The 13,855-nt window shown below is 40.7% G+C and overlaps 1 protein-coding gene across 1 annotated transcript; it reads left to right on the top strand.

The window, feature by feature from the left end:
- The first annotated feature begins 750 nt into the window (after positions 1-750).
- Positions 751-12,284, top strand: atp1b2b (ATPase Na+/K+ transporting subunit beta 2b). The gene is made up of 8 exons (XM_034198227.1): positions 751-805; positions 991-1,122; positions 5,041-5,169; positions 5,263-5,370; positions 6,243-6,448; positions 7,338-7,397; positions 7,868-7,963; positions 8,647-12,284. Exons 2-8 carry the CDS (start codon positions 1,035-1,037, stop codon positions 8,809-8,811), a joined length of 852 nt encoding a protein of 283 aa, XP_034054118.1. The 5' UTR covers positions 751-805; positions 991-1,034; the 3' UTR covers positions 8,812-12,284.
- Positions 12,285-13,855: the final 1,571 nt, after the last annotated feature.

Genomic DNA, 13,855 nt, shown 5'->3' with positions numbered 1-13,855 from the left:
TCTGCTGCAAGATAGCACTCAGAAACAGATGCTGCATACCATCCTTCAAATGTTAACCAACCTCTATAGTTTTTTTAAATTGCATACTAAGGATGTAATGTGTTATTATAATGCAAAAAGCGAGGATGAATGCAACTCTTATACATGTAGCTTTAAGTATGCAGCTAATGCTAACATGTAGCCTTGCTGCATAGGCTATGTGAAGGCATTTTACTGTCATTATTTCACTATTATTAGTTTTTTTTAAAAGCTACTCAAAATCCAATATTGAGGTACAGTTTGCATTATATATAATTATCTTTCAAAGCTTATTTCTCACAAATTGTGACAATGAATGAAAGAAAACCCTCTGGCAGGCTGCTATGAAATCTGACCCATGCTAGATGTGGTAATCTGAATTAATAGAGTCCTTGTTTGACAACAATAGGGAATTCAATGTATCATGGACACTTCAGAGTACTTTGGGGCACATCATATCATAGGGATGTGGGTTTTTATCTTCGGGGACATGACGATGGAGGCCTCACATCCAATAAACGGATGCCTTCATACACCACGCGATGGGCTCTGACCGGTTGTCTGTCATGCTTCGGGCCTGCGAGGGGGGGTCGGCTGTTCAGGGCAGATGATTGGTCAGGGAGGAGGAGGGGGAGGGGCAGATCTGCCGGTGGTGGGGATGGAGAGGGTGGGGGTGCTGTAGAAAGAGGCGGAGGGAGAGCTTTACCGCAGTATCACTAGATTTCTGCACCACTCATCAAAACTCTGCGGCATGCAGACAAGAGCTGGGGGGGAGGGCATATTATAGGTATGTGCTGGAGTGTATAGGACCGCTTTCTCTTTCTGTTACCATCCATCCTTCTGTTCTCAGATAGACCACAGTAGCGTGTTTGCCTTGATTTCCATTCATTTCGTGCGCTGTTTAATTGCTTCTCATATAGCCTCGGTGCTTCTCTGCTTAATTGCTAACAACCCGCCGCTTTATTGCATTAGGCCGCGTTTATTTACAGCTTTGGGATCCAAACTTGTATGACAAAATGGCAAAGGATGGAGACAACGGGTGGAAGGAGTATGTATGGAACCCGAGGACGAGGGAGTTCCTGGGCAGGACGGCCAGCAGCTGGGGTGAGTACTGTCCGGTTCAGCAATGCAGCAAACACGGTCCCTGGGCTCCGTAACAGTTCTTAGTCAGAGTCTCTAAAGCCTTTTCTTAAGCTACAACAGGGGACTCCTTCAGAAATGAAAGTGTGTTACTGTAATATCAATTTCAACCAAGTTATTTTCCCCGAAGGTAATGAGTTGTCTGTCGCTGTCCACTGATGCCTGGTGCTGGAATCTGAATGCGGCAGGAAAAAAACCTTCCTGCCTGGCTTCTGTCTTTATTTATTAATTTATGGCACAGCTTTCGCTGCGCAATGCGCCCATAGGGGTGGGGAGGCATATGTACTTATTTCACATTTTGAATTAGCCAGATTACTGCAGCACTGCTGAAACAGGTCCCACTCTGTTGCAAAGTGCACACCATCAGCTGCTTCTCTCTTAGGAAGCAACAAGAGAGCCTTAGCCAGCTTTATTGTGAATTCTGCTGCGGGTAATACTTTCTTTCACAGGGAGATGGGGTTGCTGAAGTTAAAGAAGGTTTGCACGCCTGCAGTTTTATCTAATGAGCCTTCAACATGATGTCATTCATTTTTCAGGCTTCCCCCCCCCCCCCCCCAGTGATTTTGAAAGGAAGATCCAATACCCTGCCACACTCACTGTCCTCCTTTCTGCAACAAGCAGCCTGCATCTTTTTCAAAGATTCATGAAACGATAGGGCGCATATGGCTCAGTTCTAATGACATTGGAGCATTTTAATCTGGGTAAAGCCGAGGGCCAAAAGCTATTTGTATCACCTCCAGGCCGGCCCCTCCCAGTGACTGTAAATCAGGGAAGAATTTAATCCTAATCTAATGACTTCATTGGCTGATGGGGAGGGTATCAATTCACGGGGTAGGATAGCAAAGTAAACCACTTTCAGGAATTTAAATCATTTTTTATATTAACACTGGGACTCAACAGCACTTTAGTTTAGTGCTTGTGGTGGGAATAAAGTGATTTTACTCGCAGTGGTATTCTGGTTGTGAGTGGACATTGTACGTTGCTTGTGTTAGGAATCACCGGCTGTAGCTTCCTCTGCTAAAATCCTCCTGCAGTGTACAGCTTAATCCAGCTCAGTGCGTCCCAGGTGCATTGAGGTCTGGTGGCCTTTTTAAGCTGTGCTCTCTAAGGCTTGTTAATTAGGCTATTTCTGTAGTCAGCCACTACTTGTGCTAAACTTGGCATTTCGCCCTTCCTCATTCTCTTTATGGTGCATTCACCTACTGTACCTACACTTTTCTGACTTCGTTGCAGGCTTTGCAGCCAATATATCAAATGTACATTGACTTTTCTCAACATGCATTGAGAAAATAGGCAAGATAACACTAGTCAGGTTGCCAGTCTCTTTTAAAAGGCAAATGTGTTGTTCCCACTCGTAATTATATGCAGTATAATGTACGTGCAGAGCATCAGATCAAAGGCTTCTTTGAGGATGAAACACAGATTTGTGTTCTGCTTTGTGTAACGAGATGTAATCATATGCTAAATATTGCTAAAACTGTGCACTCCTGCATTTAGATATTACACTGCCACTAGCTGACATTAGGCAAACATGGCTGCTTTTATTTAAAACAGGACTAATGAAGTGTTCTGCACCTCCCACTTCCAGAAACTAAATTGATGCAGGTCTCCCTTGTAAAAGAGATCCGTGATCTCAAGGGACCTATCTGTCTAAATAAAGGTTTGAAATGAAATGAAATGAGAAACAACCAAAAGGCTTTCACTGTAGGAGCCTTGAAGGAGCCTTATGGAAAACAGAGCCATGGTGCTGTGTAAGATGGCTGACCGTACAAGATTATAAAAAGATTGACATTAAAAGATCCAATGCGCTAAGCTATTTATTCCATCTATTCCAGAGCATTTCATTGATCTGTTTGATCACCAATTTACAAAGCTGTGGGCCTCTAATTAATTCTGAAAGGAAAGAGACACCTCCTGCCATTAATGCTGAATAAAGGACAGGCTGCTGAGCCAACCGGCCCGGCGTTTTGTTCTTTGCTTTCAACTGCCGTCTGCAAACACACAACCGGGGTGAAAGAGAGATGCTTCAGCGTCCATCATCACTGGGACTGAGAGGGCAGACATGAGAACATAACACCCTCTTTGCCAGGGGGAAAGCCACCCTGCCTGCACGATGACCCCCATTTGCACGCCTGCGCATCCACTCTCCCCCGGGTGGGGTCATATTCACAGTTCGCACAACATCCCCCCTGGGTGACCGGTGAAAAAACACTTTGTTTTGTCACGTCGTAGCTCTGATGCTACTCTCTCTCCCCGCTGTAGTGCCTCAGGCTTGGTCCGGGGCCTCTGTTTATTTGTAATGACTCTGCTTGGATCTTTTCCATGTGATAGCTGGGAAGGCTCACTCTCGCCTCTTCTTTTACTTTCAATCGAGTAATTCCAGGAACAATTGGATACTAAAACACACACACACACGCTGTAAATCATCCTCTGTAATGGCCCCCGTGGAGCAGCTTCCCCCTTGACATTTTGTTATGGATTCCTGTGAGCCTGGCTGCTTGGGAGGCAGATGCCGACCCGCTGACAGGCAGTGAGCTCCACGCTGGGGGCCGTCCAGCAGAGGCTCCGGGGTCGAGAACACAACGCAGGGCCTGTGTCATAGAGAAAAGAGCTATTTATGTTTCCCTGCTCTCTGTGCAGACCGAAATGCCTGAGGTGGGAGCACACAGCTGCTTCAAACGTATTTCCATGAAGGAAACAGCACATCCATCGAGGAGTCATCGAACAATACACCATTTACAGAGTGTGAAAATGTCAATTTAATGTCAAGATACAAGTCATTTAAGCCTTACTATTCAGAACAATAATAAGCTTTGTCTTTAAATGAGAAAAAGCATCATGCAAATAGAATAAAAAAGTGGTTTTGGACTGTCACTTGGATCAAACAGGCGATCAAGAAATGTCACCTGATGAATAATCAGAAAGGATTAGACAGATAAATAAAAGATGAGAAAAACAATGATTAGTGGCAGCCCTACTTTCGTTCTAATGTAACATTATCTCTATAGGCTTCTTACATGAAATAGGCCCGAGGCTATGATGGCATGTAATCTCCTGACCCTGTAGACCGGTCTCCAGGGGGTCCTTGTCCTCCTCCTCCTGTATCCCCCTCTGTCATCACACCGCCCCCCTCCTCGTGGACAGGGAAACTGTATAATGAAATCGATCAGAGAGCAGCCTTTTCATCTTGCTTTAATGGACGCAAATATGTGAGGAAAGCAACCCAAATTGTGTTTTCACCAATTAAATGACTCCATTCATGCCAATGTTCCACCATTAATGTCCTTTTAAGCACCTAAAGGATTCATGTGTGAGTGGGATAGAGAGAGACAGATGGAACGAAGCGATGCCGGTTTAATGAGGATTAACTTGCCTCCTGTGACCATTAGTTGTCAGAAAGTGACCACACAGACACAACGCAGAGGCAACATTTAATTAAAATCTACTCATATGTAAGATTAGTCTTAGTTCGTGTGGTATTATGAATGAATGATCAGATGCTCTGCAGTTGCCAATGTCGAATGTAGCTTTTCCTCCTTAAATCAAATCGAAACCCTCTCACTGTAATCCACTGTCACCTGCACAGCAAGGGTGAGGAAGATACAGCAGTTACTGTCACAGATTGAATAGTCATCGTTTTTTATTCCATAATGCATAATAAAACATGAAAGGCTTGGTCTTCATGTAGCTGAAGACTCTTTACAACTTACATTACAAACAATATTACATTATGTTTAGACATGGTGCAATTGCTCAATTATCTAACAATTGAATTCCTCCTGAAAATGAAAAAATGTACAGAAAGAAATAAGGTACATGATTGAATGAAATGGTTATGTCTCATACGACTAATACAACTCTCATTTCTCTCTTTGTCTGCAGGTCTTATTCTTCTCTTCTATTTAGTTTTCTACATCTTCCTGGCCGGCATGTTTTGCCTCACCATGTACGTCATGCTGCAGACTTTGGATGACCACAAGCCGAAATGGCAGGACAGGCTCTCCACGCCAGGTGCGCTAAACTAATGATCCTGTCCTGATCCTCCTTTTGTGATCACAGTTCAGTGTCTCCGTGTCCTGACCCCATCACCTCTGTCTCTCACAGGTATGGTGATTAGACCCAAAGGAGATGAGTACTACCAGATCACCTACAACACCCAGAAAACCGAGAGCTGGGACATGTACGCTCAGACTTTGGACAAGTTCCTGTCACGTAAGTCTGGCCTCTTCACCTCTAAAAGCTTACTGTGGATTATCCAGCTATCTCGCATGAATTGTATTTTACCCGATAAGAGATTATTCCTTTAAAGTGGGTTGGAGATTGCTTTTGGTTTTAGTCAGTGGTTGAAGTACTCTACATATTTATCATTGCAGACTGAAACCCCACTGTTCCACTTGTGCCTTGGCCATTACAAAATAAATAAAATATCACTTAAAGAGTTTAGCCCATTTGAAACTAATGCACCAGCACTAACAATGACTTTGCTTATTTCAAATGCACATGCACTTTTCTTGTTGTTATGATCTTTAGGCTTTATTGCACTTATTGTAAGTGCACTTATTGTAAGTGGCTTCGGATAAAAGCAGTGTAAAAATACTCAAGTACAGGTCAAAGTACTGCATTAAGAATGGTACATAAGTACAAGTATTTAAGTATAATTGTCTAAATGTACTGAAAGTAATAGCAGAAAAAAACATTGAGGTAGTTAAAAGGGTAAGCAACACATCTGAGGAGCTGGAACTGTAACATGTCTTCATACTCTTTGTTTTTGGTTAATTTCCATCAAAACATCATTTTCTTAAAGTTGTATGTTGTGCAAATCTAAATCTATGAAGTAATAACGCTTCAAAGTAAATGTAATGAGGTAAAAAGTACGATATTTCCCGTTGAATGGTAGTGGAACATAACTATAAAGCGGCACAGAACGTGAACAGTAAATTAGCTCATAATGCTATATAGTTAGCACTTCCGGTGTTTCCATAGAAACACAACGTCCGCGCAGATAAATGGGTCCGCGTATCGTTTGAATGCAGTTTTACACACAGAATAACTCCCCCCCCCCCCCCCCACCCCCCCCCTTACAGCCTACAACAACACGGCCCAAGTGGAGAAGAACAACGTGTGCAAACCGGACGAGTACTTCCAGCAGGAGGATAGCGGCGAAGTGAAGAACAACCCCAAGCGCTCGTGTCAGTTCAACCGCACCATCCTCGATGAGTGCTCTGGAATCACTGACCGTTACTATGGATACCAGGAAGGCAAGCCGTGCATCATCATCAAGCTAAACCGGGTAAGAAGGAGGGCAGGAGGGGGGAGGGGTGCTGTTGCTAGGAGACATGGAGGCAGTGATAATGAAACTGGTTTGATAAAAATAGGGCAGAAAGGCGAGCCCAGTAAGAACAAAGAAAGCCAGTATTAAGATTAGTGGAGATAAATCCACGCATCCATGATGTCATCAAATTAAATCCTATGGAGGAATCATGTTTTGTGACAGATGTGACCTTTTAAAATAAAGTAAATAAACAATAATATAGACATTATGAAGTTATTGTAAAATTGTTCAATAAAAGTTATATTTGAATGATTTAATAATCGTTTATTTTTCATGCATTCATTTGAGAAAAGGCCGTATTTATGGAGAGTTCTTGCTTTTTTTTTAAATAACACAAACTGAAATTGACATTTAAGCTTTTTTTTCTAAGTAAACGAAAAATAATCTGCAAATATTTTGATGATTAATCGTTCATATTTCATGCACAAATCTCAATTTGTAATCCTTTTGCTTTGGATTTAAGGAATACTAATAAAGTCTGTGGACGATAAAGTAAATACATAAAACGCAGTAAAATGCTGTTTTTCTCCTTCTCAATATGGACATTTCTTAATTAAAAATATATATAATTGAAAAGCTGATATCTGGGTATTTGGAAGACATTTAAAGAGATCACTTTAGATTTTCAGACTGCACTGGGCATTTCACCAATTTTCTCAGATTGACCAAACTAGTAATCCTGTCAATAATGAGCAGATACATTAATAATGAAAATACTAATTAGTTACAGCCATATCGATTATAGTCATTGGTTATTGCACTTACCTTTTATTTCTGGTGATTGTGTGTTTAAATGAGAGCGCATTGCGGACGGTGTTGGAGACTTCTTGTGTTTCTGTCTCTCCAGGTGATCGGGATGCTGCCAGGAAAAGATGGACAGGCTCCGTTTGTCACCTGTGGCGCAAAGGTAATCCCTTTTTAGTCCTTCCACAATGAAAGGCTTCACACAGCTATTTGGATTTCAGCCCAGTCGTGGCTATTGTCCCTCCCTCTCATCTGCAATATGCCACCAATCACTCATCATCTCCATTCCCTTTAATGTCCTGTATCATTTCAACTATCATATCTGTACTGCATGCCATTTTGTCATTCACACCACTTGTGCATGTTCCTCCTCTCTTTTCCATTAATGTGCTCACTCTCAGAGATACAAAATTGGCAAAAATGAATGGGTAAGGACGGGATGTGACCTCGAGTACAGATTTTACATTAAAACATTAATAGTAGTAGTGAAGATGCTAGATGTGTGTATATCAAGATAATGTGTTTGTTTTAGATTTACAGAAGGATATAGATTAGGCTCACCTTTTCCTCTCCTAATTATATGTTGTGATGCATGAAGTGGCTGCATCTCATGACGGTGTTTCACCCCCACAGAAAGAAGACACTGAAAAGATTGGCGAGTTGCAGTACTTCCCTCCTAATGGCACTTTCAACCTTATGTACTACCCTTACTATGGCAAGAAAGCTCAGGTAAGATCACGTGAGAAATCCATACTTGGTACATTTTGCCCAGGGTTGGTAGGGTTACTTTAAAAATGTATTCTGTAACACTTACTAGTTGTATTACTTCAATATCAAATGTAATGCAACAGCAGAACAATGTGACCTTAGAAAAGAAGAAACCAAGATATTTAGAATAAAAAACGTGTATTTATAGGAAAACCTGCCTTTCATGAAGCATATTCAGGCAGTAGCCTATACACCAACAATGAAACACATGAGCACATACTACAGTTTAAAGAAATCTGTTTATTAAACAAATACAATCTGAGCTGACTCACAGACACTATGTTATGAACATATAGGTTCAACTACTGAATACAAAAAAGAAAAATTGAACCAAAGAAAGTGAAAAGCAGATTCAGGCAGTAGGCGTATAGATTCACACTTAAAGAATTAGCCTACAGAACAGTACAGCTTACAGAGAATAAATCAAATCTGACCCTTTCACAACAAACAATATGTCTTTTTGTATGCAACTGTAAGGGGGAACACTTACTTTTTGTCATATCCTGATTACGTAATCCCGTTACATGCAATCCGTTACTCCCCGAGCCTTCTTTACTGTAGCTGTCATCTCCAGCTGGCTCATTAGAGATGAATCAGACATCCAGTGCTGTGTTTAAAGACGCCCCTTGGCTCTGTTTCTGCAGGTGAACTACTCCCAGCCTTTAGTTGCCGTCAAGTTCCTCAACATCACTACCAATGAAGACGTCAACATCGAGTGCAGGATCAACGCCAACAACATTCCCACTGGAAGTGAAAGAGACAAGTGGGCCGGAAGAGTGTCTTTCAAGCTGAGGATCAACACTATATAGGTTGACCTTTTTGTTGTTTCTCTCCTGAAAAACCACTTTCTTCATTTTCTGCAACATTGCACATACACAGAAACAAATCTCAGTATTCACACCCTTTGTAGAATTTGTTTACAACCCCTTCCTCCCCAAAAACAACTTCTGGGCGGGGAAATAGTTTGTCCAGTTTTGTGATGAGATGGGGCGAGAATAAAAGGGTGGTAATCCTGTCATTATTTCTGTCTGTGAGCTTTGGGATGAATTCTTTTCTGTAAATTAGTTTGAGGTGACGTCTATTTATACTGCATGACAAACTAGGGGATGTAAAGAATGTGAACATGTGTTTTCAAAGTTTGCAAAGGATCAGCAACATTAACACTTTACTGCTGCCCCCCTCCTGCTGCCTCCTTATAGAGTACCCCTCTATATACCAATATACACAAATTACAATACAAAATGTGTATATCTACAGTATTTATACGGTATCATAACCTTATATTAGTATGTCTATTTTGTTGCATTTAAAAGAATAATCCAACAGACGTATATCGGGTGGATGCAGAGATGAAGCCATTTTGCATGTGTGTATTGTCTTAAGTGTGCTACGAGGGCAGGAGGCCCCTACGTCTCACCACCTCTCTGCTAAGTGTGAACTAAGGTTAAAAAAAAAAAACACCAACCACCAGGAGGGGCCACACTGTAATCTACTAAACCCGTACACACAGCAAGTGTGTGTTTTGCTAACAACATACTGTAAGATACGCATCTCCAACATAAAAAGAAATGGAGTTACAGGAGAGGTTAAAACCTTTAAGAGTGCGTGTGTTTGTGCATGTGTGTGTATGTGTGTGTGTGTGTGTGTGTGTGTGTGTGTGTGTGTGTGTGTGTGTGTGTGTGTGTGTGTGTGTGTGTGTGTGACGTGTGTGTGTGTGCTCCATTCATGGGTCCCATTTCATACTGTAGGTCGGGAAGTTGCATGCAATGTGCAATATTCATTAAGTGGCATACATTATGAATGCTTGAGTCCATTCTACGGATGAGAGGACTTCCATTGAATGATCATTATTTTGGATCATTTGATATTCACACTGGTTGTTTGACCTTTCTGAAACAGGAGTGTGTTCACGTTTGTGTCGCTTGGAGCGTTCATATTAACCACGAAAGGAGACATCAATGTTTCACATGTCTTACAGCATCCTCGTAGTTTGAGAAAAAACTAACAATCCCTCCGATCCGCCCTCCTGAATATCAAATGAAATCGCATCAACACATTCCTTTATCATCATTTTATTCCTAAAGCTAAACCAAGAGCCATTTTATTGTGTCTCTATTTTGAATTTGAATATTTAGAAAGGTCTTTTTTTTGTGCGTGTATTGCATCTATTTCATATGTATCAGAAATAGATGCGATTGTCATATTTTGTATTGATTTACACTGCAAGTGTGCTTTGAATTCATTGTTGTACAGTTTTGGAGGATGTAGAAGTTTGTGTTTTGTTCCCTTTTTTCTTTCAATTACACCCATTATCATCCTCTAAAATATCATCCAGGGTATCGAAATGTATAGTTTACAAATTCCGTTATTGGTGACTAGAGTCTTGAATAATATGTGGGTTGGTAGTTTTGTTTTATAGTCCTGTAGGGAAATGGACACACTGGAGATCTCCTTCCTAGAGGGGGATACTTTTTCATTTTATTTGTCCCCCCCCCCTGCTGTATGAATCAGTCTGACGGCATAATGATAACTAGACGACTAGTTTATCAACCACCATGTTGGAAAAGCATAGATGAAGCCTGAATATGGTGCTGTTTACTCGACGTGCATTAATTCAGTGTGCGGTAAAGGCTATTGTAAGAGACACCTGCACATGTTGGCGGGCTAAATCTGTGCAGTCACACTTTGAAATTCGGTCACTTTAATTTGGCTACAGATTGCAGCAATCCTGCAAATGTGGAACAGGCATCTGTTCACTCACATTAAGGCCTGGCTCCACTCCACCACTCCTCTCAGAGCAATGTGTTCCTCTCGTAAATATCTCTGGAATAGGAATTCATTATATAAAAGACACAGATCTGCTATTGTCTGAAAGGTTATTTATAATGAGGGGTCTGAATGGTAGTGGAACACTCAGCTGAGGCTCTCTTTTCTCTGACTGTCCACTGACATGTAGTTCTCCTCTGGCATTCCTGCTACACTTACTTAATTTCACTGTAATCTCTTAATCTGGTGAGCTAATCCGGAGCAGGCACGCTCAACTTCTTTACCCTACTTTGTCGCTCCTCCCCCTCATGTCAAAGGATTCGGCAACATTTTGTGTCGATTCAATCTCTATTTTACCCCCAATCATTCTTAAATTCATCAAAAATAAATGCGTCATTGCTGATTTGGACATTGTGTTTTTACTCATGTGCATGTGAAGATTAGCTCTTCAACCAAAGATCTTCATCAAAATTTGATTTATTTGCAATCACACATCCTCTGCAGAGATAGGGGTTCAGGTGGAGGGAATAACACCCCGTGTAATATAAGAAAGGCCTGCTCTTATATCATTATATTAATAATAATAATAATAGTAATATGCACCAAAGCAACGTGTCTCACTGCAACATAACAGTGCCTCCTGGTGGACAGACAGTGATGTCCCCCGGTGTCACCAAATGTTATTTCCTGTTATCTCCTTGTATGTTTCTTTTCTTCCTCTGTGATAATTTGGAGATGTCCTCAAAAAGCAATATTTATTTCTTGTGCGGATGTATTTATTAGAAAGGCTCATGAAAAGCGAAGAAGAAGAATAGGATGTTGCAGTCAGGCAGTTTTGCCAGCATGAAGTATGGTGATGGAATATTACAAACAAAGTGTTGTTTTATTTATAAGAAAAGAGTATTTTTATTGCTATTTTGTTGTAAAGAGGAGAGAATGTATTAACTTGGATTGTATCATGTCGTGGGAGCGATACCTGATAGGTGTTTAGCATTGAATTCAACGAACGGGGAAATGTTAACAGCTTGGATGGAAAAGTGTTTTTGTTTTTTTAATATAGGAACATGTTTGGTCATGGCTCGAGTCCTTTCTATATTAAATTGAGATCATTGTTTGCAAATGGAAGTTTTCTGAAACTAAGTGTTCAGACATTAAAGGGAAAACATCAGAAAAGCCTTCAGAGAACTTTCAAGTGCAAACCAGAAACTCTTCAGAACAAAACTGCAACCCGGTCCAACGCAAATGTCAGAGAGAATCAACTACTTTCAAAGAAGGAGTAATTATATCAAACCTCCCCCCCCCCCCCCACCCCGCTTCCCAAACCCCTCGTCTTAAATCGTACTTTTGCCTAAGACTGTGGTGTAGGTATTTCATGAAATTTGTCGAGACACTCTCGCCCCAAAAAGGATGATAATTATATTCTGGATCTTTATGTTTTGCTCTTACTGTATGTACATTTTTGCTCATGTTTACTGCAAACCAAGATAGAGAAATAAATAAATGTCATTTAAGGGAACTCTGACTCACCCTTTATTTCTCCTTCCTGTCATCCTTGGTGTCTTATGGATGAGTGAAGGGATTTATAATTCAAAGACAGATGCAGAGATGGTGATGTGCATCCTTTCATTGTGGCTTACTATGTGTCAAATGATGGGTGTTGCAATCAACTGGTACTGACGAAAACCATGATATTTAAAAAATGTAATCTTAAAATACTACTTTTCAAATATTCCAGCGCCTCTTTTGCACAGATACAGTTAAAGACTCCGCACACTCGTTTTAAGTCAAATGCATTTACAAGCATTTTACCAAAACGCACAATGGACAAAGTTTAATATGGTCAGAGAGATATCATTTTTATCGCAACAAATCGTGAATTATTTTTACAATAACGTTGTAGTGAAAATCTGATGTTGAGTCAGGTGGTAAAATGTAGTACGGCAGTAAGGTGGACAGAAAAAGAAGCTAGTCAATGTCAAAAGCAGCGTCAGGTAATCTAAAGTAATCTCATTCTCTGTAATCCTCGGCCTACAGCACCACTGAACTCCTGAGTTTAACTCTCAAACTGACACATGCTATCTGTGTGAAGTAACTACATACATTTACTCAAGTACTGTACTTAAGTACACTTTTGAGGTGCTGGAGTATTTCTATGTTATGCTACTTTGTACTTTTACTCCACTACATTTATTTAATACCTTGAGTTACTTTACAGATGTGGATGAATGGTGTGAAATATAATTAACTCTTAAATCAGACTTTAGTTCCACCTGGAGTAAATTCACAAGCTACCCTGCAGAATACAAAGTCATTCAAACTAGCTGCACCTTCACCAGCTTTGAGAACACTTTAATGATCAATCATTATAAAACATATCATATATATTATTCTGAAAAGGAACAATCTGCACAATGACTACTTTTACTTTTGGTACTTTAAGTATATTCAAAACTGGGGAATACATATACATATAATTGGTTCAGCCAGACTTTGTTTTTATGTTGTTTCTTAACACTTTCTGTTATTTGTTTTGGTAACATCATGTTTTTAATTAACTTAGTGACAATTTTCTTAAATTCAATTATTGAAAAAAAAAAACATTCCTGTTGACTTTGGCCAAGGTTACAGCACATTGTTATCACAAATATCACTATCATAGATTACTCTTTATGAGGGGTTGGGCCTCAGAGGGGTCAAAGGTAAGTGTTACAGGGGCACCCCCCCCCCCCCCCCCCCCTCTAGAACAGCCCCTGAGAGGAAGAGAGTATGTAGTGGAAATACCACGAGCAATATGTCATCCTCCTAACACATCACAGGTCAACGATCACAGATTGAAGTCAAACTCCGACGTGAGTTCAGTTTTAGATTGGGCTGTTCTTTCTGTCCTTTAGGACTTTGCTTCCCTATATTCTGCCTCCAGCTGCTTGACGAGATTACAGCCGAGGAGCACTTCCTCTCTCTGACCTTCAGCCATCCCTCTCTGTTTCTCTCCTTCAGACTCTATCCTTATCTCCTTCCCTCACCGTCTCCTCCTTAGAAAGACTGAGCACAGTTCACCGAATGGTAGATAGCCATGGGATTACGTGG

This window comes from Gymnodraco acuticeps, unplaced genomic scaffold, assembly GCF_902827175.1.
Source record: "Gymnodraco acuticeps unplaced genomic scaffold, fGymAcu1.1, whole genome shotgun sequence".
NCBI lineage: Eukaryota > Metazoa > Chordata > Actinopteri > Perciformes > Bathydraconidae > Gymnodraco > Gymnodraco acuticeps.
This window is presented reverse-complemented; position numbering and strand designations above follow the sequence as displayed.